A 27,430-nucleotide genomic window follows, 5' to 3' on the forward strand; every position below is an offset into this window, starting at 1 on the left:
ATTAGAGTGGATATCCACAACCGGGAATGCCTAGGCCTCTCTTGGCTGGGTAGAATCATGACCATTAAAATGACCATATTACCACGCATTCTCTACCTCTTCCAGGCTTTACCTTTTACCTCACCTAAGCAAGCATTCCACTCATTGCCGGGAGCAATCAATGGGTTCGTCTGAGGGGGAGAGAAACCCCACCTTCACAAACGCCTTTTATACCGCTCTACATGTGACGGCGGCCTAGCGATGCCTTCTTCATTGCAGTACTATCAGGCCTCGCAGTTATGATTCTTAGTGGAATGGAGCAGGCGACTCACTGAGAAGCATTGGTGCTTGATGGATCAGTCAGTGGCAGGCTCTCATATTTGGAAGGAACCCTGGCTTCCTCTGAGACATACGGCCTGTGGACTATACTCCTGTCCTGTCATGAGCTCCATCTTTCGCGTGTGGGATGCAGTGGTATTTAGAGCGAGACTGACAACCTTCACTTTCCCGATGACACCTATTCTTTCCAATCCTGATTACATCACATGACCGATTCCGTCGTTGGATTGACGGAGGCTGCAAACGGGTTGGCTACTTGTTTGACCCTGAAGGGACAATCCTTTTTAACCAACTAAAATTAGATTACGGCTTAGATTAAACCAACCGTATCCCCCACCTTCATGTTCGCCACTGTGTGTTGCAGCCTTGCGCCCGGCCCCATGCAGAGAGGTCCTTGACTTCTTTCATGAAATGGCTAATAACTAAGAACAAGTTGTACACCTTCCTTCATAAAGAGAGAGTTCATCCTCATTCTGCAGGGCAGAGGAGGTGGGAAGACGAGATTGGCAGGCCATTTTCTGAGAGAGTGGTCCGGCATATACTATACAGCCAGTCACTCAACGCACAATATATCCTGCACTGAGACAGAATCCCAACTGCTCTAAATAATGCTGGAGATGTTGTGAGGGGACGAAGGTGTTACTTCATCTATTATGACATTGCCCCAAACTCACCTTCTTCTGGTGCTTGATGGCATAGACAAGGCATTTGACACCTCCATCCCTAGATTCCCTGCCTACACAATCCTTGGTCTCCCTAATCTTCAGAGGCGCCCTCTTTATTCCTGTTGAGGGAAGCACATAGGATTAGCTCTTTGAGCGGCACATCAGGTTATACTTGCTTTATGGGCACTGAAAGGAGCCCCTTGTATACGGCTTGGCTCGATAAACTCTGGTTCATAGTGGGGATAGAGAAGATGTCACTAACTATTGATCAGAGACAGGACGACTGCGCTACAGAATGGGCCCTCTTTATATGTCTCTTATCCACTGAATGTAGTGAACCGACTTGTCCCTCCTACTTAAAGCTACTTCGGGTGTTACCCACAACTGCCCCTTCCTCATTTGCTTAACCCTCTCCTACGCCCAGTGCTCTTGACTCTAATACGCGGTAACCTTAGTTTGAATTATTTCTTACCATCTATCACTTATCAAAACTTTCATGAAGGATTAGGGGAGTGGGGGGTTTGTTTCTGTGGTTTAATCTGTTTTTATGACTCTTACTTCATCTCTCTGCCGGCCCTATGGTTGTAGGCAAAAGGCTGGGTTCTCTCTCATAACTACTTTCCACAAGCTGCTAGCCCATGGGGTTGTAGGCACTTCGCTTTTTTTTACTATAGCATTAATAAAAAGAATTGATCCATAAACATTGCAGATGAGGAGTGACTGCAGATGGGAAACTGATTGCAATACTCTTTGGCGTGCCTCGGTAATACACAAGGCTTTCTCCCAGAGCAGGTTTTTGGAGATTGTACCTACCCACTGTCAAATTTGCACAAATCACAAAGTGTATGCTTAGCGAAGGACAAACATTGCCCAAACCTGATGGCTGTGGTTGCAAACCTTGAGAATATAAATGTGACGGCTGTGGGTGGGTGCTGCATAACAGCCAAAGATGGTGAACATAACGTGATGCCTCAGTCTGGCTTGATGAACAGTGTACTCACGAGACCTGCGAGGATCCTATTTTGTTGCTCCCTGAATGTGGAGTTGTGTGCTGTCTCTTTCCTCAAGCCAAAACTAAGCTTGATAACCTTCGATGTTTGGGTTCTCTTGTTAGGCCCAAGAACTGCAGAGATGTGCACATGGTGCAATAAGAAGCCTGCTCTTACCCTCATCCTGTGGAGGGCTGCTCAAAAACAACCCCTCTCCTATTGCAGGTGAGCTCCCTACCTGTGCCAACTTTTGATTCCTGATTTTTATTTACCTTTGACCGCTCTTCCGTAATCATTTCCAGGTATCCACTGGCCAAATCTGGCGTAGCTCGAGGTCCTATGACCCTGCACTGCTGCATTGAGGTGCAGCACCTGGTTGGTGTATGTAATAGGAGGAATCACTATGCTTAGAAAGATCTTACTTTTGGTTCCAGTGTATGCCTTTTGCTCACACTTGAATTTCCCAGAGGGAATACAGCCACCTGCCCTGCTTCAGTAATGAGATCTGCCCTTCTCTTGATGAGTTACGACCATCGGGTCAAGGAACTTGAAGACTCTAGGGCTGATTTATCATTGTTTCGCATCTCCCTTGATCCATGCAAGGAGACATAGGGTAATGCTAAACCCAGAATCAGATTTACCAAGCCATGCAAATGCCTCCCTGCATGGCTTGGTCAATCTGGTGTAATGCAAGGCAGCGCAAGTGGCTGCCTTGTGTTACACTGTGTGGTGGAGGGGTTACATGGGTGGAGCATGGGTGTTCCAGAAATCAGCCATGCACTCTGATGCATTCCCAGATTTACCAACCCTGGTTCTGGGAAAGCGTCAGAATTGTGCACCTTCACACCACAGGCACAACAAGGAGAAATATTTTTACTTCTCCTTGTAGTTTTCTCTTTTTAAGAGTGCTGCATTCTGCAGCCCGCCTGCAAAGAGGTAATTGCCTCTAAGGATTGTTTTTGTGCAGGAGGTGGCACTTCTGGCACAAAAAGAACCCTGCCTTAAATCAGGGACCCTTGCACCATGAAACAAAGGTGCCTGCAAGTCACCCTTGCATCATGGCTGCAATGTGTGTACCATCGCAGAAGAGGACAGGAATGTGCCACATAACAGTAAATATGGTGCATTCCTGCCCTTTCCCTTCCATGCAGCACAGCACAGCAAGTTGTCTTGCTGTGTTGTGGTGCATGAAAAAAAATCTTGTAATCGTATGTTTTCAGTGTTTTTGAGAAACTGAGTTACTGGTTGACTGAGGTGTGAGCCCTGGTCAATCAGCACCCACAACCCTTGTTAGGGTGAGACACAAGCCAACCCCAAATTAACCTGTGCTCGATCCTCTGCTAACTTGGCACAGAGTGGTCAGGCTTAACTTAGAGGCAATGTGTAAAGTATTTGTGGAATACTTAAAAAAGTAATAAAGTGGAAAACACCACACACCAAGATAGAAAAAGGGAACTTATGTTAATGAATAAAACAAGACATAAACAACAAAAATAACATCAGGAGAACCAGAGATAAGCAATTTCAAAGATCTTAGTGAAAATAGCATCAAAAAGTACAAAGCTCCAACTGTGGATATCTAGTCGCGCACGAAAAGTGACCAAGTCACAAGTTCGGGCTAACCACGACAAACCACAGGTCTGCTACAGGGACCTAGTTAGGACCACTGAACTGAGTACTTAAAATTCTGGTTTTCAGGACGTTGCAAGGATCCAGGTTGGAGATTTGTTTGCGAAGACTGAGCGGCGTGTTGGTTCCAAGGTTGCAGCGAGGCTGTGATGCGATCGGCTGCGTTGTCGTCAAGGATCCCATCGCCGGGGCTTGCAATACAAATTTCGATGTAAAGGATGCGGCGAGATGCCAGTGCAATGCGTTGTTTCTGAACAGCTGAAAAGCTGCGATGCAGAGTCTGGCTTTGCCATTGAGGCTGCTGTCGACAAGAGATGCAAGGTCCTGAGCTGAGGATGTGTCGCTAAGACAAGCGAATCGGTGGTTCCAAAGAGCTGTTATGTGGATCTTTGTGACGGGACCAAACCATGTAGCAGAGGCGATACGTGGTTCTGCTCGGTTTGCGCCATGCAGCAGAGGAAATGTGTTAGTTCTGCTGGATCCACAGAGGCTGGCACAGCACCTTCAGGCAACTTCCAAGGGTCCAGGACTAGGGTGGCACCGCGTGGCATGGTATGCTCACAGAGAGCAGAGTCCAGGTGCAGATCCAAGGAAGCCCGCTGAGTCAGAAGCCAGCCAACTAGCCCTAGGAGTCACTCTGGATTCTAGGTTCAAGAGATGCAGGTCCAGACCTTCTCACCCACACAAGAGGACACCAGTTAGCACAGCAAGGCAGCAGTTTCTTCAGAGTAGCAGTCCAGTCCAGTCCAGCAGAGTGGCAGTCCTTTAAGCAGCGCATCATTCCTTCTTCCAGTTAGAGAATCCACAGGTCCATAAGTGTACTAACGAGGTGGTGTCTGAGGTCCAGTATTTAAACACAGTTGTGTCTTTGAAGTTTGGGAGACGCTTATAGAGGCTTACCTTTTGAAGTGAACAGGTGCTCTGCCTTCCTGGCCCTGGCTCCAGACTAACCATAGGGGTTATGCAGCCCTTTGTGTAGAGACAGGACATAGCCTTTTCAACTGTAGGCGGGGTGGTGCCCAGCTCCTCCCTCCCATTCTGCCAGTGATGGCCCATCCAATCAAACCTAATCGCCCCATTCTGTGTGGCTGTCTAGGAGGAATACATAAAGCCCAACTGTCATCCACTCCCAGTGATGTGACCCAGAGACAGGATGCAAGCACCAACTGGCTAAGGCAAGAAAATGCCTGCTTTCTAAAAGTGGCATTTACCAGAATTGCATGATAAATCCTACTTTCCACCATAAATTAGGGTTTTAAATTGTGATTTCAGAGACAGCAAACATGAAGGGGTTACCTGTACCCATTTGGAAATGACACTTATAATATGTAATACAGTAATTCCAATTTTATCCTATTGGAGAGGTATTTCCCTCCAGCAGTGAAAAACAAATGTAAGAGTTTTTCACTACCCAGAAATGTAAAACCTAAAAGTACATGTCCTACTTTTTAGATACAGTGCACCCTGCTCTTGGGGCTGTCCAGGGACTACCTTAGGGGCAACTATATGTATTAAAAATAAAGGTTTGGGTCTTGTAAGAGGTTTATTTTGCCATGTTGAAATGGCAGTCCTGGTGCATGTTTAGAGTGCTACTTAAGTGAGTGGCACAACCAGTGCTGCAGGCCCACTGGTAGCATTTAATTCACAGGCCCTAGGGACTTGCAAGTAAATAAAATATGCTAATTGGGTACAAGCCAATGTTACAATGTGTTAGGGAAAGAGCACAAGCACCTTAGCAGTGGTAAAATGTGAAGAGTCCTAAGTCAAGCAAAAACAGTTCTGAAGGCATAAAGGTAGGGCAAAACCATGCAAAGGGTGCCAGGTCTAACAGTGTTCAACTATCAACTGCAAACAGGTTTTTATGATTCACAGTGTTTTGTTGGGATTCACAATGTACTTTTGTAACTTGAAGGAGGCTTGGATGATCATAAACAGGGGGTGTAGGCACTGCCCCTTATTGTGAATAAGGTTGAACATTGGGTTTATGAAGAACAGTGGCTGCATTCAAAAATACAATTTATTATTCATTTAATGGGTGTGGGTGCTGGTGGCCATGCATGGACTGCCGCCTTACTGAACTGCTATCTGCTCCTCCAAGTGCGAGCAGCCACCATTCGCAAGGTCGACGCTGCCTCTCAGTGAAAGCCATACCACCCCCTTTCATGAGTAGGTATTAGATCAATGGTTTGTGTTTGCAACTGCAGTCATAAATCAATGATGCATTGTATACTGAATTAAAAGGAAAAAGGGATGCCGATTATACAATCCATCACCAATCATTTATGGGTCGCCAAGCGCATTTGACAAGCCCAAAAGACAATTTCAATCCTCCCTGTGACTTTTGTACACGTTGGTCTGCATTTTTGCACCTGTGAATTGAAGCTTTAGCAACTCCAAAAATGTTTTGCATGCTGGTCCCCAAATTTTCTTTCTCCCACACATTAAGATAAACAGTTTGCATTGAAGTCAAGTTAACAAAAAGCCAGTGATTACAGAAGTGACATTACTCACTTTTTGACTGCTAAATTACATCACAAGGCTGACTCCTTGATTCTCAAAGACCTCCTATTTGCTATTGAGGAACATGGGGATGGTCAGGGAGTGAAAAGCATAGAAAGTAAATCGGGCTCAAAGTTTCCAGTTACTTGGTCTGGTCTACCACACAATACAGCTACCCAATTACAAAAAACATATTGTGGGCTTACGAAGGTGCTTGTAGCCCGCCCACTGCTTAATAATTGTACAATATAAATACACTATTACATAGTATAGATAAAATTAATCATTCTAAAGGTAAAATATTTGCAATCCAATTTAAAAAAGTTTTTGAATGGTAAAACGAAAGTAAAAATCAATGCATTAAAAACTGGAGGTACTATTTGTACAGAACAGTTGTTTTTTTACAAGGAATAATATCAACTACAAGGCAAACTGATTGCAGTTTAATCCCAGACGTATTACAACTCATAGATTTTCTTCGAGGGGATTTAGTCCAAGAGTCAACAGGTCTGCCCTGATAGTGCCTTTGTGTGCAATATATTATTCCTTAAAGCTGATATTACCGGTAAGCAGGAATTTATGTTGGCTGCATTGAACAAAATGACGTTAACTGTAGTCTTTGCGCCACCTTTAACAAAAATTTGACTAAACAGTGATTTAGCTGAGGGTGCCTTGGATCGAAACAGTCTGAATGTGCCCGCCTTCTTGTTCAAATTTCCCTTTAGTTAGAGGCCCGAATTAATAGTTGTTTTCTTTCTGTCTGTACAGTGTTGCAAAAACAATCTAGGTGCAACATATCTTCCTTGTTAGTCCCACAGAGTCAACAAACAGCAGGTCTGCCAAGGTGCCATTTGCTCTTTAACCAGTAATAACCCCAGCCAGTATTTTAGAAACTCTTGCTTGATAAAAGCGGTGTAACCCGTGCTAAAATAATCTTTAAGGGCAATAGTCTTATAAGTATTTGATGTCATCCACCCATGTGCCCTTTTTGCTAATATGGTTTTGTCCTCTATGACGGATTGAATTTTAAGTGACTTCTTGACCAAACGCTTAAAGGTCAGTAGATTGGGTGGAATTTCCCAAAGTTGTGCAAGACCTGTAAGGACAAGGAACTCTTGTAGGCACACCCTTGTCGGTGATGTGTTGCGGTGCTTTAGCTCGTCCCATAACATATGATTCAATGAGTTGGGTTCAGCTTTCCTAATCTTATTCCTGCATAATATATATGCAGCACGTCTAGCTAATGACTGCTTGAACAACCTGAATTCTAACCTTATCTGTGCAGAAGAGGTGTAACTTGGCAAGGAGAATATTATTCTATAAGCTCAAGAGATTGCATTATCTAGGGTGCTGGCACCCTGCCCTCTTAATGCTTCATTTCCATATGAGATTGTTGGAAGATCTTTGCTCCTATGACTTCCAGGAGTGGCTTTAGAGATGGACCAGCTAATTTTTTCTTTTCATTTTTGAAAGCTACAGCCAAGACCCGGCCTTTCTTTTGAATCACAGCCTTCTGTGTTAAAAAAAATAACTCCCTTTATTATCAATAAGTACCCCAACGTACTTGTATTCATCTACACTTTCCAGCAGCGTTTCACCCCAAAACCAAACCTATGTTCGTGCAATCTTGATGTTATAAGGGACACAATACCACCAATAACATTGCACAAGACGTTGGATGGACTATCCTAAAACCACTGGTTCCCAGTGCATAATAGGCAGAATTGAGAAGCAGTACTCACTTCTCCTGCAATCTGCTGAAAGATGCTCTTGAACTGATGATTCTGCTCTTCGCTCTCATTGTCTTTGTTGGCCACAGGAGTCTGCAATGACACAAAGGAACATTTTGAATCATCATTCTCAGATGTAACTATCAACTAACTTCACAAGAACTACAGAACTATTTAACTTCAGAGCAGCCACTTCGACCCACCATTTTTCATTTCAAAAATCAACATTTCAGAAATGCTAGCTTGAGCTTTTCTCAAAATCTCCCTCTACTTGGAGTATAGCAACAGTGACTGCACCATCTTACTTTAGTTCAGTGACTAGCTCTGTAGTGGGATATCCTTTCATGTTTCACAAGTCCTCTGTACATCCATACTATAGACAGAGAACAGTATAAAATTCATCGTACATGCACAAAGACTTTCGAAGGAAGAGTCCACGATATCTCCAGCAGCTAGTTCCCACTATGTACCAACCAAGAATCTAAGGTCATGCAACACTCTTCAACACTGACTATCCAACTGCAACTAATCTATTTCTAAAAACAAGAGGCAGGTTCCACAGAGTACAGGCTCCCGATATGGAAGTCTCTTCAACCATTAATCAAGGATCTTTCTAATGCTCTCCCGGGTAATGCCTAAAATTTCCTACGCTCAAACAAGCCTTCAAATACACTGGCTGAAATTATGAAGAGCCAACAGGTGAGGGCATGTGCCACCTTTTATCCTGGCCAGCTGAAGATGCCCTACTCACTGCAATACACAGTTGCCCCCCTTTGCTAAAAAACCTCCACTGTTGCTGCTATAGACCAAAGTCTATCCAATAAACTTTCAGTCCCCATCACCCGAGAGGATTAGTCTACTAGTAACATCTAACTTCTCCAAAAAAGCTACTTTATTGGTGGTATAGAAAACTTTTATGTGACTGCATTTGTCTGAAGTTATATGTAGCAGGGCAAATTATTTTCTGACAAAGACATTAGCACAATTTAAGTTTTTAAGTAGCACAAGTATGTGTTTTAATATACACAAAATGGATGTCTGATCAATGCCTTACCACTTACTCTGACTGTGGGTCCCCAAATCAGTATTTTCTAGTTGATTAATACCCAATTAGTTGCCATGTACAGGGGAAAGAATAAGCTTATTTGTTAATATGAAATAAATGGAGCTATTTTCCTCTTCTCTTAGGTTACAAGATGACTCACAGGATAACAATGATCTCTAGCGCTTAAGCCAAGTTCTAAAAGAAGTGTTCCAGTGACACTTGGTAATATGGTGACACTTCCTCTATTGAATCAGCAAGTCATGATGAAACCACCAGACCCACTGACTTCATGCCAGAAAGTACAGAAACCTCCTCTTTTTTCTCTTTTTTATCCTCCGTCTTGTTTGTCTGGTTGTCGACCTCGTCACCTCCGATCTCCTTATTGCTGTTTGATCTGTCAGAAACAAAGATGATTGGCTATGGAGAGAGAAGGGGCGGGGCAAGAGAGGAAAAGAATGGAAGTGGGGTTAAGAAAGAAGAGATCCCTGTGTTTGAGAAGATCTGGACCACCAGCATTCCATGCTGCATGCTTCCTTGTTCAGAAAAGGGCCACACTATTGGATACGTTTCTCATGCAGCTGCAGCCACCACTTACATCTGCTTTTGTTGCCACATACAAATTTAGTAAAGGTGTCAATGTAAACATGTCCTGTTCTGGATGAAGCAGAGTGGACAGCGCTCCAAGTTATGGAGTCAGATTTCTCTTCTTGCTGAAGGTTAGTTCTCTTTAAATGGAACTAGAAGTTCTATGGCTTGTCTGTGTTTTATTTGCTGAAATGCCTTTTATCCATGCAATGCATGAGAGATTAGAACGTATCCCTACTTGTAGCCAACAACCATGCAGGTCAGGGAAGTTGAGGATATATTTCTTTACACCTTAGATCAATGCATTCACAAGAGACTAAGGTTTATTCCTCTTTGTACATGCAAATCAAGTGAGGTCAGGGCATATATTTATGTTTAAAAGCTATGCATATTTAGAGAAATTAAGATATAGTTGTGTTTGCATCTGACATCAATACAATAAGAGATAAAAGGCATATACTTGCCCTCATTGAAGTAAAAAGAGATTTAGGAATCAATTTACAATTTGGCGGACGATGGGTTGGCAATCAGGGCGACTGAGTAATTTCCTCCGTCATCTTGACATGCACCTCTGCCCACCAAGTTATGAAGTGACCGCCAAACTGGCAGTCAATTCATAAACCATTGCCAGGAACCACTTTTGCCGCGGTACCGGTAAATGCTTTTTGCAGTTTTAAGCACAACTAAGTCAAGCAGGATTTTCTTTATGAAAATATAAAAGACAATCCATTTTGTAGTTTTCACTGCCCCTTACCGCCGGGGTTTTCCTGGAGGCGATGAATACTGACCCCTAATTCCACCCATCTAAATTAGGTAGGCAGAATTAGAGGTCAACCTCCGACGGCCCTTACTTCATTGGGCAGTCAGAGGAGGTGAATCACGGCGTAGACCGTAGACGGAGTAGTCTCTGCTTTGATTAAACTAAAGGTACATCTACATTTAAATCGGGTGGGCGAATCACAGTCTTGGCAGTTTGCATACGCCATCATGACGGAGTATCCATATCGCCAAAATATATAACTCGGGTCCTAAGAAATATTTGTATTTGCATCTGACACCCATCCACATAAAGTGTGACTATGACATATTTGTATTAACACCAGATATCTATGCAAATCAAAACAGATTAAGACACATTCATGCTTGCACCCAGCAGGTTAAGAGAAATTAAGACACATTTATGTATGCATCCATGCTCATTAAGAGTGACTGGGGCATATTCCTGCTTGCACCAGACAAACGAGAAGAAGGCATATTTTTGGTTTCAAAAGCCATCCATGCACAGCAAACGAGATGATGTAATTTATTTTTGGACCCTGGGTCTCGTGCAAGAGGACCACTGGGTCAAGCACACCAAAACAGCACATATGATGAGCATCATGCTGACAAGTAAGACTTCCAATCCAGGGCACAAGGGCACCAAATGCAATTATTTGTTCCATTCAAACATTACACATAATTACTCATTTGAAAGACTACAAAAAATATGTATGATGCAATATTTTGCATTCAGAAGGATCAACAATGGTTGATGGCATCCAAAAAGTCAATATGTCAAAAAGGCTGCATTTTTTAGGATTAAGTGTATTATTGTCTATACAAAAAGGGACTCATATGATGCCACAGTGCACCCACGCACCCAATAGTCTCCCAATTGATCACTCCCAACATCACAAGTCTTTCAGTATTCCTCAGCTAACATGGCATGAAGTCCTGTTATTGGGTTGACCATCAGTCATGTGACCATAAACAAAGGAAGTAGGATGAGTGAAAAGCATTCCATGTCAAATGGGAAGAACAATGAAACACCAGCTCATATGGAGAGTTAACAAAACTGATGTACCCGAAGGACCTCACAAGAAGACAAACATATTTACAAGGAAAAGGGTCAGATTCTCCTTCACAGTAATCTTAAACTTTCTTGCTTTCTGTGAACTCCATTTCACTTCAGCTAAGGCCCTGGCTCAACCAAACTGCAGCTAGCTAGAGGTCACTTGACCTCTATTCAAGGTACAGAACAGCGCCTTCCTTGCAGACATCAAGCTTTGTGTCCAATTAATGGGTCACTGAGCAACTTTGACAGGTTTCCATTCAACAACCAACAGGAAGCAACTACCATTTCCATTGGAGGCCTTGCATCCATGTTTGCCGGCTCCCCGCCTAATGATCCCTTTCAGTTAAGAGTATTCACTACTAACATCCATTGAAAGATCAATTGAAACTATCCATTGACTTCCCGACTCCGAGAAAGCGGCATATGAAGAAGAGACAGTAGAGACCAATCCGTAGCTCTCAAGAAACCTCATCTCATCTTGGTCGCCATCAAAGCTGGCTTGAGACCAGAGCCATTTTGTTAACTTGAGATTCTATTGTCATGGGAACATATTTTTAACTGCAAAGGTGTTTCTCTTTAATGCACCTAATAGTTATCCAGGCTTGTCAGGTTCCCTCTTTCACCTGGCCTGGTTCTTAACCCAAGTGCATTTTAAAATACCTATATTATACCTATATTCTTTTTGATGCTACAGTTACCAAGTGAAACCTTCAAAAGTTAAGGAGGTGCAAATCGGCCGTAAATTCTGATAAATTTACAATTCAAAAGAGAAAACACCAAATTAACACATAAACTCTAATTTTCCTCAAAATCTGAGGTATTTATTGCACGCGGTAAAAGAAATGTCCCATAGTGAGACATTTTACCACTGGCAAATATTCTGTGTGGTCCATTAAATTTATTTTTTTTCCTTTGCCTTGTCTGATTCCTATTATAAAGTCACACTTATGTTTAGCTCCCCTATTATTGCAATGCCAACTATGTCATAAATATTAATTAGGTAAGTAGCCATTTACAACACCATATGAGTGGCGGCAAATGCAGTGATGGAGGCCTGCAAGGGACAGCAGACCTCAGTTCCTGCATTAACATTCCAAAATGAGGAAGATTTTTTTTACAGCAGCCTGTGTCAATTAAAGGGGCAGGTGTTGCTTTAAAAAGAGGTCCCATCCGGGAAAACATTGAGGGGCGGAGGCGATGGACCTCTGGGCTTGTAAACAAAATAGGAGTAAGATATCATTTTGGAATGCATATTTACATTCTGTAAATCACTAACGGGGTTTCATACTTGTAGTTTAAGGGATCAGTCTAATGTAGCCTAGGTGCAAAAACACTTTTTTGAATCAGATGCACTGTGCTAACTAATATCATGTGAACAAAGCTTTAATGTATGTCTTCTATTTTACAAATATTTCAGAGAGATAGAAAAGAATGAATGAAATAGTATCACCAATGAAAAGCAAAGCAAATAAAAAGAGATAATAAATATCTACATCAGTAAGTAGATATAATGTTGGGTGTAGGAGACCGATACAATAGATTGGGACAGCTCCTTCATATTGGCGGAGGAGCGTCGCACCACAGTCCATGCCATCAGACGATAAATAAAATGATAATAACAATGTTATTATCATTTTATTTATTTATGTAATTAAAATGTATATCACGCACTACTACCCGAAGGTGTCGAGGCGCCATGGCCCTGAGTAAAGTGAAAAGAGAAATAGAGAAAGACGTGGGGTATTAATGAATTAATTTATGTTGTCTGAGCCCCACAATACAACAGGTATAGGGCGGGGCCGAGCCGGGCATGGCAGGGAGGAGGAGTTGCGTGCCCGCATAAGTGCGCATGTGTGTTTGTCCGGCCGGCCTAGGCCAGCCAAACATATATGTGCACTTATATTTCTCCAAACGGCTGTTTACACAGCCGGGTTGGAGAAGAGCCACAAGCTCCAATTAACCGTTTGAGAGGCAAACGAGGCCCCTCGACCAATCCTGGCGCTGTTCTCATGTGAGAGCAGCATCTGGATTGTGTTTGGAGCCTGTGCCGTGAGAGCTCATCCCCTTCCGGTCGGCCGACGAGAGGAGTTGAAAGGCAGGCATCAGGGGGACCAGAGCAGAAGTCTGTCTTTCAAATTTATTTTTTTAATTATATTTTTTTCTTTCCCTTCCACCCCCCCCAAACGGCCACCCTCTCCACCAGCGGACGCCCGACCACTTTAGGTAGGCAACGGCCGCCTCTGCAATAGTATAATTTACTGTTGGTTCACATATAACACTATCCGAGAAATTGTAATAGCAGAATATATCTAAAGAAAGCAAAATGTTTTCTATGTTCTTCAAGAAGTCGTCAGATTGCTATGGACCGGTCAAGAAAGGGAAAAAGGGTCAACTACAGGCTCAATTCATCAAAGTGAGGAGTGAACTTTCAGAACTATCTTATTAGGGAGAGTACCTACTCTTCTAATTTCATACTTAACTGGGTACTAACATAAAGTTTATTACTTGAAGCAGGAGGGGAAAACAGGTTCATAATGAATAATTGGGGGTTGGACATGCAGAATGGGATGCAACATGCATTACTTATGTAAGCTGCATTCTGACAACATGCACTGGTGCTACTAGACATATGAATTAGCCACTGTAGTACAATGTCTGTCACATTAACTTTGACATGAGTGCACACACATCTTAGTAAGCCATATGCACTCAGGGCAAGCTACTTAGGAAGGCAAACCTTTTTTTTCTTTTTCTGGCCAAGAGAAAAAAAAAAGAGAAAACAATGTAAGAATTTAAAAACAATTCTATATTCAATTCAATAGAACCAATACCATTATTCTACACCCTGTATCTGATGTTATGGTTAGTTGACAATGATATTTAATAGGAACTTTAGACATTCATGTTGTATGTGATTGTTTTTTAAGTTAATTGGTTGACCCAAAAGTACTATCAAAAGTCTAGTGATCACAGAAAATGGTGAAAGAACATGGCAGCAATTTACACCTAATAAAAAACTTTTCATTTTTGCTAACCCTGTACCTCAGTCCTGGAAACAACTCTGCCTTTCCACTGATGGATCATGACTCACCTACAGCTAATGCCTGAGAGACAATCCACCTAGTTTTTCATTTCGATGTTATTGGAACCTTATCTGCCTTTTATGAGTAACACACAACAGAAAGTATCCACATGTATATTAATCATACACTAATTATTATACAAATGGAACAGAGTTTTAGAAACCTGGGGCCAGATGCATGACGACTTTTAGGGGTCACAAACAGAAAATAGGGCCGTTTGCAACCGCTAAATTGCCTTTTCACATGTACTAACCCTACTTTGTGAGTCAGTAGGGCGTCCCTTCCTAATAGCAAGTCACAAGGCGCTGTACGAATGTTTTGCAACCGGAATGCGGGCGCAAAACAATTGCAGTTTACCACCTACTTCAAAAGTAGGTCGTAACCCATTCGCAAACGCAAAGGGGTCCCTAGAGGATGCTTCCTCTTTGTGAATGGAAGCAAAAGCCTTTTTTAAGAGAAGACACTGGTCCCATGGACCGCTGCCTACCATTAAAAAATGAAATAGAAATGTTTCACATTTCCTTCTGAAACACATCCCGTTTTCCTTTAAGGAAAAAGTTGCTTTATTTCAAAGCAATATAAAGTGAGAGTTGTCTACAAGGGATTTTATTTATGATCAGATATTATGATTATTTCTTGATGTGAATCAAAATGTTTGTCATACAATCAAACAATGAAGTGTCCGTAGGACTACAGCAGTAAATCAAAAAATAGGAAGAATAAGCACACAGAAAATCCTATTTATATGAAAATATATTCTGTATTTAGTCTTTCAGAAATTAATTCAAGGGTATACAGTAAGTAAAAACATAATCAACAGATGTCATGAAAAGATGTATAAATCAATTAAACAAATCAAATCATAACAAACATCAACCCCAAGACTTGAAAAAGAGCAACTTGCAACAAGAATTGACAAATGTCACTCTTAGGAACATAGGGGCATATTACCAAGCAATAGCGATAATTATCGCTATTGCTTGGTTAGAGACAAAAATTTACCGCTGAGCTGCGGCGATTTTTACTGCAAATAAACCTTGGTATTATTATCGCAAATGCGATAAAAATCGCCCCAATGCATGAATATCGCTGAAAAGTCAGCGATATTCATGCATTACCGAGCTAATGCTCTTAGCCATGTTATCCACCTCCCATTGGATAACATGGCTAAGAACTGCTCAGGGCAGGTGTTAGCTTTTGGAGATATTCGCGCTTAGTGCGAATATCTCCAAAAGTTGGTAATAGGAGATAGCGATGTTAGCGACTGTTTTCAGTCGCTAACATCTTAGCACGCCCACTTTCTATGTCATTAGTGTTAATATCACTGACATGCAAAATGGGGCCCAAGATGGTCGCTATCTCCTACTAGCTGTCGCTAACTGGTGTTAGCGACAGCTAGGTAATAGGGAGATAATTTTATCTCCGCTATCTTGGCTTGGAGATAAACCCCCTTGATAATATGCCCCATAAATTCCTTAGGAGATGATGTGGAGGTCGATGTTTTGGTCTTTGAAGCAGTAGTCTATAAGACCATCATCAGGACAGGTAGAAATTGCGGAGGAAACCGAGAAAGAGACAATGCTGCTGTGTTGCAAAAAGTTCAAAACAAGTCACGTGGCCACAGCGTCTGTCGGTTTCACCAAGATACTTGATATTTATTTGTATCAGCTTCAACATCAAATGGAGATAGGTTTGAGTGGCACAAGACTGTTCGTATTGATTAACGGCTCACTCTTTAACGGACCGCGATCCGGCCAACAAAAAAGTCTCGGGATTTTTGTTCCTGCTGTGCATCATCAGAAAAAGACTGTAGCTGTACAGCATAAAAAAGAACAACAGCATCATTTTGTAGGCACATCAATGTCATTTTGTAGACGTGAAAATGAAGTCGTGCAAAACCGCTTTGATTCTGAAAGCGGAAAAGCTGTTAGCAATTTGCTGCTTGGCCCTCAAAATAAATAAATAAATAAATAAATAAATAAAAGAAGAGCAAGGCTGGGAAAGTAGGACAACAATGAGCATGTTGGGGTAGCGGGTGGGGGAAAGCACACAATGGAGGTACCAAGGAGGACAGGAAAAGACACACATCAGGGAGCGAAAAACATTGGCCAAAGGGAGAAGGACATGGGCAAGAGAAACGCGATGCATGGGGAGGGGCAGAGGCATAGGCATGAGGTTATCAACATTGAGCACAGGGGAAGACCTGGAAAACACATGCACTCTTATGAAGTGCTTAAGGAATAAGAATAAAGTAGCTTCCTAAACGTGAGCAGTGGAAGGACATAGGAGGCTACGCTCCAGGGGAGGGACAAACACAAGATGGACGAGGCAAGTCAATCCATCAGATAGGAAGCAAGCAAATGAGTGTGTAAAGCCAACCAGCATTAAGAAGGGGACAGGATTTATTCTCATTGTACATTCTTCGTAAAATGACAATAGGTCTTTTGAAACAAGAAAGGCTCAACCTAAAAAACTCTTGCAGTAACTATTCGCCAGGCTGACCCACCACAGATAAAAGATCTAGATAATAGGCAGATTTATGGCCATTGTAGCTGCTTATAAAGCCATATAAACTGGATCGCCATGAATATCAGATTTATTCTCGCTATTGATTACAAAGGCAAGGTCATCCAACTTTTGGATATTCAATAATCTTTTATGCCAATTTGTATTTCACATCCACCTGTGCCATTAGTCACCACATACCCTATTTGCAGCATGACTTAAAGCCTTCTCCCTCTTCATGCCCGGTCATACATTTTTGTAATGTCAGCAGGTGAAGGACATGTATCCTTTATTTGGAATGGATATAAGCATAGTTTAAAGGCAGGCGTTTTTAATCTGGAAGTTGATATCGTCCAGAACAGTAAGCCCTCATTCTCTCACAAGCATGTCTTTTGCCTTGAAACCAGTGGCCCCCTAACCTTCTGCTACTGATAAATTTTCCAAACTCTAGATTCCAAATTCTTATAGTGTTATTACACTTCAGCAACAACCACTCCCACTGGGATGCCTCTTGGTGGTCCTCCAAACTTGGCCTCCCCTGCGGACCATGCCAAGAACATTAGAATCATCCTGGACACTAACCTCTCCATGAGCAGACAGTTCAGCGCCGTCTCCTCGTCTTGCTTCCACACCCTGTGAATGCTATGCAAGTTTTTCAAGTGGATCCCACTGAACACCAGACGAACGGTCAACCAAGCTCTAACCATAAGTAGACTTGATTACAGAAACACCTTGTACATGGGCATCCCAGCCCATTTCTTAGGCCGACTATAAACTACCCAGAATGCCGCCACAAGACTCATACTGAACATCCCAAGAAATAACCACATCTGCCCACATCTCAACAGTCTCCACTGGCTCCCAGTCCAGGAAATATGTAAGTTCAAGCTACTTACTAACGTATACAAAGCTCTCCACAACACCAGTCCAACTTAATTCAGCCTCAAACTCTACCAACCCCCATACACCTTTGATCTGTGTCCCAGGCAAGAGCACACCCCCCTTGCAACAAGAAGACCAGAGGCGGAGGACGCTCCTTATCAGACCTTGTAGCCAAAAGCTAGACTGACCTCCATTAACACCTCAGAACCTCACACTCCTTCTTGGACTTCCGAAGGAACCTCAAGATATGGCTCTTCCAGGTGAAACAGGCATGATCTCCTCCTCCCCCTCAGGCCTTCCCTACTCAGCACCTGGATACCTTCATAAATAACATAACATTATAGTGCTCATGATTGAAAAAAACGCTCTTAGCACCAGGAACCTGATCAGATCATCATGTTGGTTATCATATCTAGCGTATTGCAAATTAATACATTTGAGGACAAACTCAAGAGGCTGGATTGAATCTCACTCCAAGAAAACACAGGCAAAAGTAAAACCTGATCCCAAAAGCTCTCAATTAGTTTCTGGTGGAGCTGAGGATTGCATTCAAAGCACCCCTGTACTATGCAAAAACCCTTCTGTGGCAGAAGGCAAAGAAACTTGCAGACACTGACCCACCAAACAGGATCCTAAAATTGAGCAACATTCAGCAAAACCACAGACTGAAGTTCAAGCAGAAAAACAAGCAGGCATGTTTCTAGAATATTTTTACATTTGACTGTTGACATGCATCTAGTGACACAGTGACAGAATAACTGTGAATATGGGAGCCACCTTATATCATGGCGTCAGTGACATGGCTCTAACTGCCCTTGACAAGGAACCTGTAGCCATGGCGTTCTTCTCCGCCCTGCCTCCACCTGGCACCCAACCTTCTACCAATTTTAGTACCACTGTAAAAAATCATTAGCAAAGACAATATGTCTCATCTCTAAAAGGCAGGACTGTTCGATTTGCCTACGCTTTTGGAACATTGGCACACATGCCCGTCACTCCAAGATAGCCTCTGATGTGTATGCATGCGTCAGAAAGACCACTTGCATTCAGGCGTTTTTTAATATACCATTCTAACATGGTGAAGGTCCACACCAGAACAATTAAAAAATAAATATAAAAGGCAAGATAATAAATGGCTGCATTTACTGCTAGGTGTGGTTGCAGAATTCTTTACAGCTGTACTCTGTGTAATTATTTTATTTATCACACAAAGCAAGAAGGTCGTATGATGTATCCGCTTGGGCAAACACCTGGTCAACGCACAGGTTTAACGTCACACAGTTCCCTCTCAAGGTCTGTAGCCGCAGTGTGGACACACTAACCAAAAAGGAAGTAGAGTATAGAGACATATTCCCAACACTCCTGTAGATGTGCCTTCATACTACGTAACCCATGCTAACTAGAACTCCAGACAGTTAGGCCTCTCTGGACTTATCAATAAAGAAGACGGCAACTGGGGATAACAAAGCAGTTTCAGACATCTACTACATAAAGAAACTGATGTAGATCAGTCTATGTCTATGATTAATTTGTGCATGTGGTTGCAAGTGGTGGGTACCAGTACACATTTGTTGGGACAGAGGCTTATTTTTTATAATCCGGCTTTGCTCCCGAGCAAGGGAGAGAAAGACAGAAAATTGAAAAGAGGAAGTGAAATATAGGGAAAAGAGACAAAAGGCAAACATTTTATTGTAAAAGAACTTGCAAGAGTGAGACAAAGAGACAGAGACTGGAAGGTGGTGAAAACAGGTGCATAAGTCGGAATCAAGCCATGGCAATGTTGGTATTCAGCAATCACAGTAGTCAACAGCATGGCTGGTTGGCTCCTAGCAAAACTTTGGGCACTTGCACTTGTTTATTTTTTATTTTGCACTGCTATATATATATATATATATATATATGTGTTTATTTGTTTGTATATATGTTTGTTTTCTTATACATTTGACTCTTTTTGTTAAAGGAAGCTGCTAGTAGGTGAAAGATATTAGATCACCAACCTGAAAATTGATCGATTCATCTATTTGATATCCTAATATTGATGTGACCTGTTATCTAGCAAATCATGATAAATTATCACTAAAGCCACCTGTGACCTGAAATACCACAATAACGTGGACATTACTGTCAATGCAGAAGGTCCCAACACTTTCCCAAATATATTAAGCACCTCTTCCTCTGCTTCCATTAAATCATTTCTCATTTTTTTTTAAATCTGGATTTCATTTCCACAATTTACATTGTTTCTGTAAACAGATCTCTATAAATTGGCAATCAGCAGTACATACACTTGGCCGGTCCACCTCAATCTTGTTTTCAACTTCCCTAAAATAAAACAAACATCATTATTTTAGAAGGTTTTCTTAAACACAAAAATAAGTAACTTGTCCACTGAGTGGATGGTTGCAGGAGTATGCATCAGAAACAATTCCCAAAGCTATACCGTTACAGACAAATGTTATTTCTTGATTGAGAGCAACCATCATGAGACCGTACACTGCAGAGACATTTGGAAATGGTGTCAGTGATATCATTAAAGCTGCTGCTTGCAGATGAGGTGGAATGCGGAGGTGAAGGCGTAAGGTACATGAAGTGCCATGCAGAGTGGTGGGTGCAGCTTGATGGATGACCTGTGTGGTCAGTCTTGCTCTTTCTCTCTCCTAACTGGGTTTAGTTGCCATTATAAGTTTTACTGCTGTATACATTGTACTGAGATGAACTGATGGATTGGGGTACAGAAGGACATTGAGTACGGGTAAAAAGGCGTTGGGAAGGAGTCAGTGCATTGGAACATTCCCCCATAGCATCTCAAATCTGACCACCACTCAATTTACCTTAGATACTTTCAGAATGGGGGCTAGACGTAATGCACAAGTTACTACTTGTGTATCAATATATCTGTTAGAGACATTAGTTAGTGATAGATTCCTTACGTTAGAATATCCCCAGGCGTCAGACTGGATCTGGAAAGTTTTGTTTTGCAGTACCCCTGCGCATCAGTAGGTGGCGTTGTTCTGCTTTGTGTCCATCCCTGGCGTCGTCAGCGTCGAGATGACGTCACGGAGAGTACTTAGGCGCCACTCATGTGCGCTGACGAAAGTTCTGTACACGACTTTCCGCACCAGGAATGCAGAGCCATGCAAGATACTGACCATTGTTGCAGAAAACTAGGGCCCTAAAATGGGGATGACTGTAACCCTAGTAATCACTTCGCAGAACTGGGAGAATAGGGTGGGGCAGTAAGGAATCTATCACTAACTAATGTCTTTTACAGATATATAGTTACACAAATAGTAACTTGTGCATCTGAAAGAGACACGTTAGTGATAAATTCCTTACCTTAGAATAGATACCCCAGCAATACCAACCCCGGAGGTGGGTCTGCGAACAGGATTACACCAGAAAATCACGGAGCACAGAACGGCCAAAGAAGCCGTCTCTCCGGACCTGACTGTCAAGGCAGTAGTGTTTGGTAAACGTGTGCAGGGAAGCCCACGTAGCTGCCTGACAAATGTCCTGCAAGGGAACACTGCGTCCCAAGGCAGTAGTGGATGCAGTTGCCCTGGTGGAATGGGCACGCAGCCCCACAGGAGGCTCCTTCTTGGCCAAGGAGTAGAATGCTTTGATGCACAGAACGACCCACCGAGAGATGGTCTGTTTGTGCACGGCCCGACCTTTTTTGGTGCCCACGTAGCCAACAAAGAGTTGATCATCCACCCAAACTGCTGTGTACGCTGCAGATAGAATGCATATTTACAACAAGGGGTGGTGAGGGACAGAGTCTCTGAATTAAACAGAATACTCTCACCCAGTCAAGAGATCAGGGCTAGATCCAACACCGTTTTTTAGCTCACTGCACCATCCCAGTTTCAGAACCTGGCTGTATGCAAATTAGTCTGTTCCTGTCCCAGTGCATGATGGGAACAGGGCAAACCAAACTACAAAAGCCAATTCTTACACTGGGAAGGAAACAAGCTACCGGGGACCGGTTTCTGGCATTTCAGCCTCTTCGGCCCGGCTTGCTTGAATCCTGATGGTGCAATGAGCAAGGGACTCACATCTGAGCATACCCTTCCACGCTTAGGGTGGACAAAAATATTTACAACAAGGGGTGGTGAGGGACAGAGTCTCTGAATTAAACAGAATACTCTCACCCAGTCAAGAGATCAGGGCTAGATCCAACACCGTTTTTTAGCTCACTGCACCATCCCAGTTTCAGAACCTGGCTGTATGCAAATTAGTCTGTTCCTGTCCCAGTGCATGATGGGAACAGGGCAAACCAAACTACAAAAGCCAATTCTTACACTGGGAAGGAAACAAGCTACCGGGGACCGGTTTCTGGCATTTCAGCCTCTTCGGCCCGGCTTGCTTGAATCCTGATGGTGCAATGAGCAAGGGACTCACATCTGAGCATACCCTTCCACGCTTAGGGTGGACAAAAATATTTACAACAAGGGGTGGTGAGGGACAGAGTCTCTGAATTAAACAGAATACTCTCACCCAGTCAAGAGATCAGGGCTAGATCCAACACCGTTTTTTAGCTCACTGCACCATCCCAGCTTCAGAACCTGGCTGTATGCAAATTAGTCTGTTCCTGTCCCAGTGCATGATGGGAACAGGGCAAACCAAACTACAAAAGCCAATTCTTACACTGGGAAGGAAACAAGCTACCGGGGACCGGTTTCTGGCATTTCAGCCTCTTCGGCCCGGCTTGCTTGAATCCTGATGGTGCAATGAGCAAGGGACTCACATCTGAGCATACCCTTCCACGCTTAGGGTGGACAAAAATATTTACAACAAGGGGTGGTGAGGGACAGAGTCTCTGAATTAAACAGAATACTCTCACCCAGTCAAGAGATCAGGGCTAGATCCAACACCGTTTTTTAGCTCACTGCACCATCCCAGTTTCAGAACCTGGCTGTATGCAAATTAGTCTGTTCCTGTCCCAGTGCATGATGGGAACAGGGCAAACCAAACTACAAAAGCCAATTCTTACACTGGGAAGGAAACAAGCTACCGGGGACCGGTTTCTGGCATTTCAGCCTCTTCGGCCCGGCTTGCTTGAATCCTGATGGTGCAATGAGCAAGGGACTCACATCTGAGCATACCCTTCCACGCTTAGGGTGGACAAAAATATTTACAACAAGGGGTGGTGAGGGACAGAGTCTCTGAATTAAACAGAATACTCTCACCCAGTCAAGAGATCAGGGCTAGATCCAACACCGTTTTTTAGCTCACTGCACCATCCCAGTTTCAGAACCTGGCTGTATGCAAATTAGTCTGTTCCTGTCCCAGTGCATGATGGGAACAGGGCAAACCAAACTACAAAAGCCAATTCTTACACTGGGAAGGAAACAAGCTACCGGGGACCGGTTTCTGGCATTTCAGCCTCTTCGGCCCGGCTTGCTTGAATCCTGATGGTGCAATGAGCAAGGGACTCACATCTGAGCATACCCTTCCACGCTTAGGGTGGACAAAAATATTTACAACAAGGGGTGGTGAGGGACAGAGTCTCTGAATTAAACAGAATACTCTCACCCAGTCAAGAGATCAGGGCTAGATCCAACACCGTTTTTTAGCTCACTGCACCATCCCAGTTTCAGAACCTGGCTGTATGCAAATTAGTCTGTTCCTGTCCCAGTGCATGATGGGAACAGGGCAAACCAAACTACAAAAGCCAATTCTTACACTGGGAAGGAAACAAGCTACCGGGGACCGGTTTCTGGCATTTCAGCCTCTTCGGCCCGGCTTGCTTGAATCCTGATGGTGCAATGAGCAAGGGACTCACATCTGAGCATACCCTTCCACGCTTAGGGTGGACAAAAATATTTACAACAAGGGGTGGTGAGGGACAGAGTCTCTGAATTAAACAGAATACTCTCACCCAGTCAAGAGATCAGGGCTAGATCCAACACCGTTTTTTAGCTCACTGCACCATCCCAGTTTCAGAACCTGGCTGTATGCAAATTAGTCTGTTCCTGTCCCAGTGCATGATGGGAACAGGGCAAACCAAACTACAAAAGCCAATTCTTACACTGGGAAGGAAACAAGCTACCGGGGACCAGTTTCTGGCATTTCAGCCTCTTCGGCCCGGCTTGCTTGAATCCTGATGGTGCAATGAGCAAGGGACTCACATCTGAGCATACCCTTCCACGCTTAGGGTGGACAAAAATATTTACAACAAGGGGTGGTGAGGGACAGAGTCTCTGAATTAAACAGAATACTCTCACCCAGTCAAGAGATCAGGGCTAGATCCAACACCGTTTTTTAGCTCACTGCACCATCCCAGTTTCAGAACCTGGCTGTATGCAAATTAGTCTGTTCCTGTCCCAGTGCATGATGGGAACAGGGCAAACCAAACTACAAAAGCCAATTCTTACACTGGGAAGGAAACAAGCTACCGGGGACCGGTTTCTGGCATTTCAGCCTCTTCGGCCCGGCTTGCTTGAATCCTGATGGTGCAATGAGCAAGGGACTCACATCTGAGCATACCCTTCCACGCTTAGGGTGGACAAAAATATTTACAACAAGGGGTGGTGAGGGACAGAGTCTCTGAATTAAACAGAATACTCTCACCCAGTCAAGAGATCAGGGCTAGATCCAACACCGTTTTTTAGCTCACTGCACCATCCCAGTTTCAGAACCTGGCTGTATGCAAATTAGTCTGTTCCTGTCCCAGTGCATGATGGGAACAGGGCAAACCAAACTACAAAAGCCAATTCTTACACTGGGAAGGAAACAAGCTACCGGGGACCGGTTTCTGGCATTTCAGCCTCTTCGGCCCGGCTTGCTTGAATCCTGATGGTGCAATGAGCAAGGGACTCACATCTGAGCATACCCTTCCACGCTTAGGGTGGACAAAAATATTTACAACAAGGGGTGGTGAGGGACAGAGTCTCTGAATTAAACAGAATACTCTCACCCAGTCAAGAGATCAGGGCTAGATCCAACACCGTTTTTTAGCTCACTGCACCATCCCAGTTTCAGAGCCTGGCTGTATGCAAATTAGTCTGTTCCTGTCCCAGTGCATGATGGGAACAGGGCAAACCAAACTACAAAAGCCAATTCTTACACTGGGAAGGAAACAAGCTACCGGGGACCGGTTTCTGGCATTTCAGCCTCTTCGGCCCGGCTTGCTTGAATCCTGATGGTGCAATGAGCAAGGGACTCACATCTGAGCATACCCTTCCACGCTTAGGGTGGACAAAAATATTTACAACAAGGGGTGGTGAGGGACAGAGTCTCTGAATTAAACAGAATACTCTCACCCAGTCAAGAGATCAGGGCTAGATCCAACACCGTTTTTTAGCTCACTGCACCATCCCAGTTTCAGAACCTGGCTGTATGCAAATTAGTCTGTTCCTGTCCCAGTGCATGATGGGAACAGGGCAAACCAAACTACAAAAGCCAATTCTTACACTGGGAAGGAAACAAGCTACCGGGGACCGGTTTCTGGCATTTCAGCCTCTTCGGCCCGGCTTGCTTGAATCCTGATGGTGCAATGAGCAAGGGACTCACATCTGAGCATACCCTTCCACGCTTAGGGTGGACAAAAATATTTACAACAAGGGGTGGTGAGGGACAGAGTCTCTGAATTAAACAGAATACTCTCACCCAGTCAAGAGATCAGGGCTAGATCCAACACCGTTTTTTAGCTCACTGCACCATCCCAGTTTCAGAACCTGGCTGTATGCAAATTAGTCTGTTCCTGTCCCAGTGCATGATGGGAACAGGGCAAACCAAACTACAAAAGCCAATTCTTACACTGGGAAGGAAACAAGCTACCGGGGACCGGTTTCTGGCATTTCAGCCTCTTCGGCCCGGCTTGCTTGAATCCTGATGGTGCAATGAGCAAGGGACTCACATCTGAGCATACCCTTCCACGCTTAGGGTGGACAAAAATATTTACAACAAGGGGTGGTGAGGGACAGAGTCTCTGAATTAAACAGAATACTCTCACCCAGTCAAGAGATCAGGGCTAGATCCAACACCGTTTTTTAGCTCACTGCACCATCCCAGTTTCAGAACCTGGCTGTATGCAAATTAGTCTGTTCCTGTCCCAGTGCATGATGGGAACAGGGCAAACCAAACTACAAAAGCCAATTCTTACACTGGGAAGGAAACAAGCTACCGGGGACCGGTTTCTGGCATTTCAGCCTCTTCGGCCCGGCTTGCTTGAATCCTGATGGTGCAATGAGCAAGGGACTCACATCTGAGCATACCCTTCCACGCTTAGGGTGGACAAAAATATTTACAACAAGGGGTGGTGAGGGACAGAGTCTCTGAATTAAACAGAATACTCTCACCCAGTCAAGAGATCAGGGCTAGATCCAACACCGTTTTTTAGCTCACTGCACCATCCCAGTTTCAGAGCCTGGCTGTATGCAAATTAGTCTGTTCCTGTCCCAGTGCATGATGGGAACAGGGCAAACCAAACTACAAAAGCCAATTCTTACACTGGGAAGGAAACAAGCTACCGGGGACCGGTTTCTGGCATTTCAGCCTCTTCGGCCCGGCTTGCTTGAATCCTGATGGTGCAATGAGCAAGGGACTCACATCTGAGCATACCCTTCCACGCTTAGGGTGGACAAAAATATTTACAACAAGGGGTGGTGAGGGACAGAGTCTCTGAATTAAACAGAATACTCTCACCCAGTCAAGAGATCAGGGCTAGATCCAACACCGTTTTTTAGCTCACTGCACCATCCCAGTTTCAGAACCTGGCTGTATGCAAATTAGTCTGTTCCTGTCCCAGTGCATGATGGGAACAGGGCAAACCAAACTACAAAAGCCAATTCTTACACTGGGAAGGAAACAAGCTACCGGGGACCGGTTTCTGGCATTTCAGCCTCTTCGGCCCGGCTTGCTTGAATCCTGATGGTGCAATGAGCAAGGGACTCACATCTGAGCATACCCTTCCACGCTTAGGGTGAACAAAAATATTTACAACAAGGGGTGGTGAGGGACAGAGTCTCTGAATTAAACAGAATACTCTCACCCAGTCAAGAGATCAGGGCTAGATCCAACACCGTTTTTTAGCTCACTGCACCATCCCAGTTTCAGAACCTGGCTGTATGCAAATTAGTCTGTTCCTGTCCCAGTGCATGATGGGAACAGGGCAAACCAAACTACAAAAGCCAATTCTTACACTGGGAAGGAAACAAGCTACCGGGGACCGGTTTCTGGCATTTCAGCCTCTTCGGCCCGGCTTGCTTGAATCCTGATGGTGCAATGAGCAAGGGACTCACATCTGAGCATACCCTTCCACGCTTAGGGTGGACAAAAATATTTACAACAAGGGGTGGTGAGGGACAGAGTCTCTGAATTAAACAGAATACTCTCACCCAGTCAAGAGATCAGGGCTAGATCCAACACCGTTTTTTAGCTCACTGCACCATCCCAGTTTCAGAAGCTGGCTGTATGCAAATTAGTCTGTTCCTGTCCCAGTGCATGATGGGAACAGGGCAAACCAAACTACAAAAGCCAATTCTTACACTGGGAAGGAAACAAGCTACCGGGGACCGGTTTCTGGCATTTCAGCCTCTTCGGCCCGGCTTGCTTGAATCCTGATGGTGCAATGAGCAAGGGACTCACATCTGAGCATACCCTTCCACGCTTAGGGTGGACAAAAATATTTACAACAAGGGGTGGTGAGGGACAGAGTCTCTG

General features: G+C 43.8%; 1 protein-coding gene across 1 annotated transcript in view; it reads right to left on the reverse strand.

Annotated features, from left to right (window-relative positions):
• CAPN3 (calpain 3) overlaps positions 1 to 27,430 on the reverse strand; it is a 421,844-nt gene that overhangs the window by 95,971 nt on the left and 298,443 nt on the right. The window contains exons 15-16 of the mRNA XM_086937210.1: positions 20,050 to 20,086; positions 7,843 to 7,923 (exon numbers count right to left, since the gene is read on the reverse strand). Coding sequence (XP_086793336.1) covers positions 7,843 to 7,923; positions 20,050 to 20,086 — 118 coding nt within the window. The remainder of the gene's footprint in view (positions 1 to 7,842; positions 7,924 to 20,049; positions 20,087 to 27,430) is intronic.

The sequence above is a fragment of the Lissotriton vulgaris genome, chromosome 9 (genome assembly GCF_964263255.1).
Source record: "Lissotriton vulgaris chromosome 9, aLisVul1.2, whole genome shotgun sequence".
NCBI classification, from domain to species: domain Eukaryota; kingdom Metazoa; phylum Chordata; class Amphibia; order Caudata; family Salamandridae; genus Lissotriton; species Lissotriton vulgaris.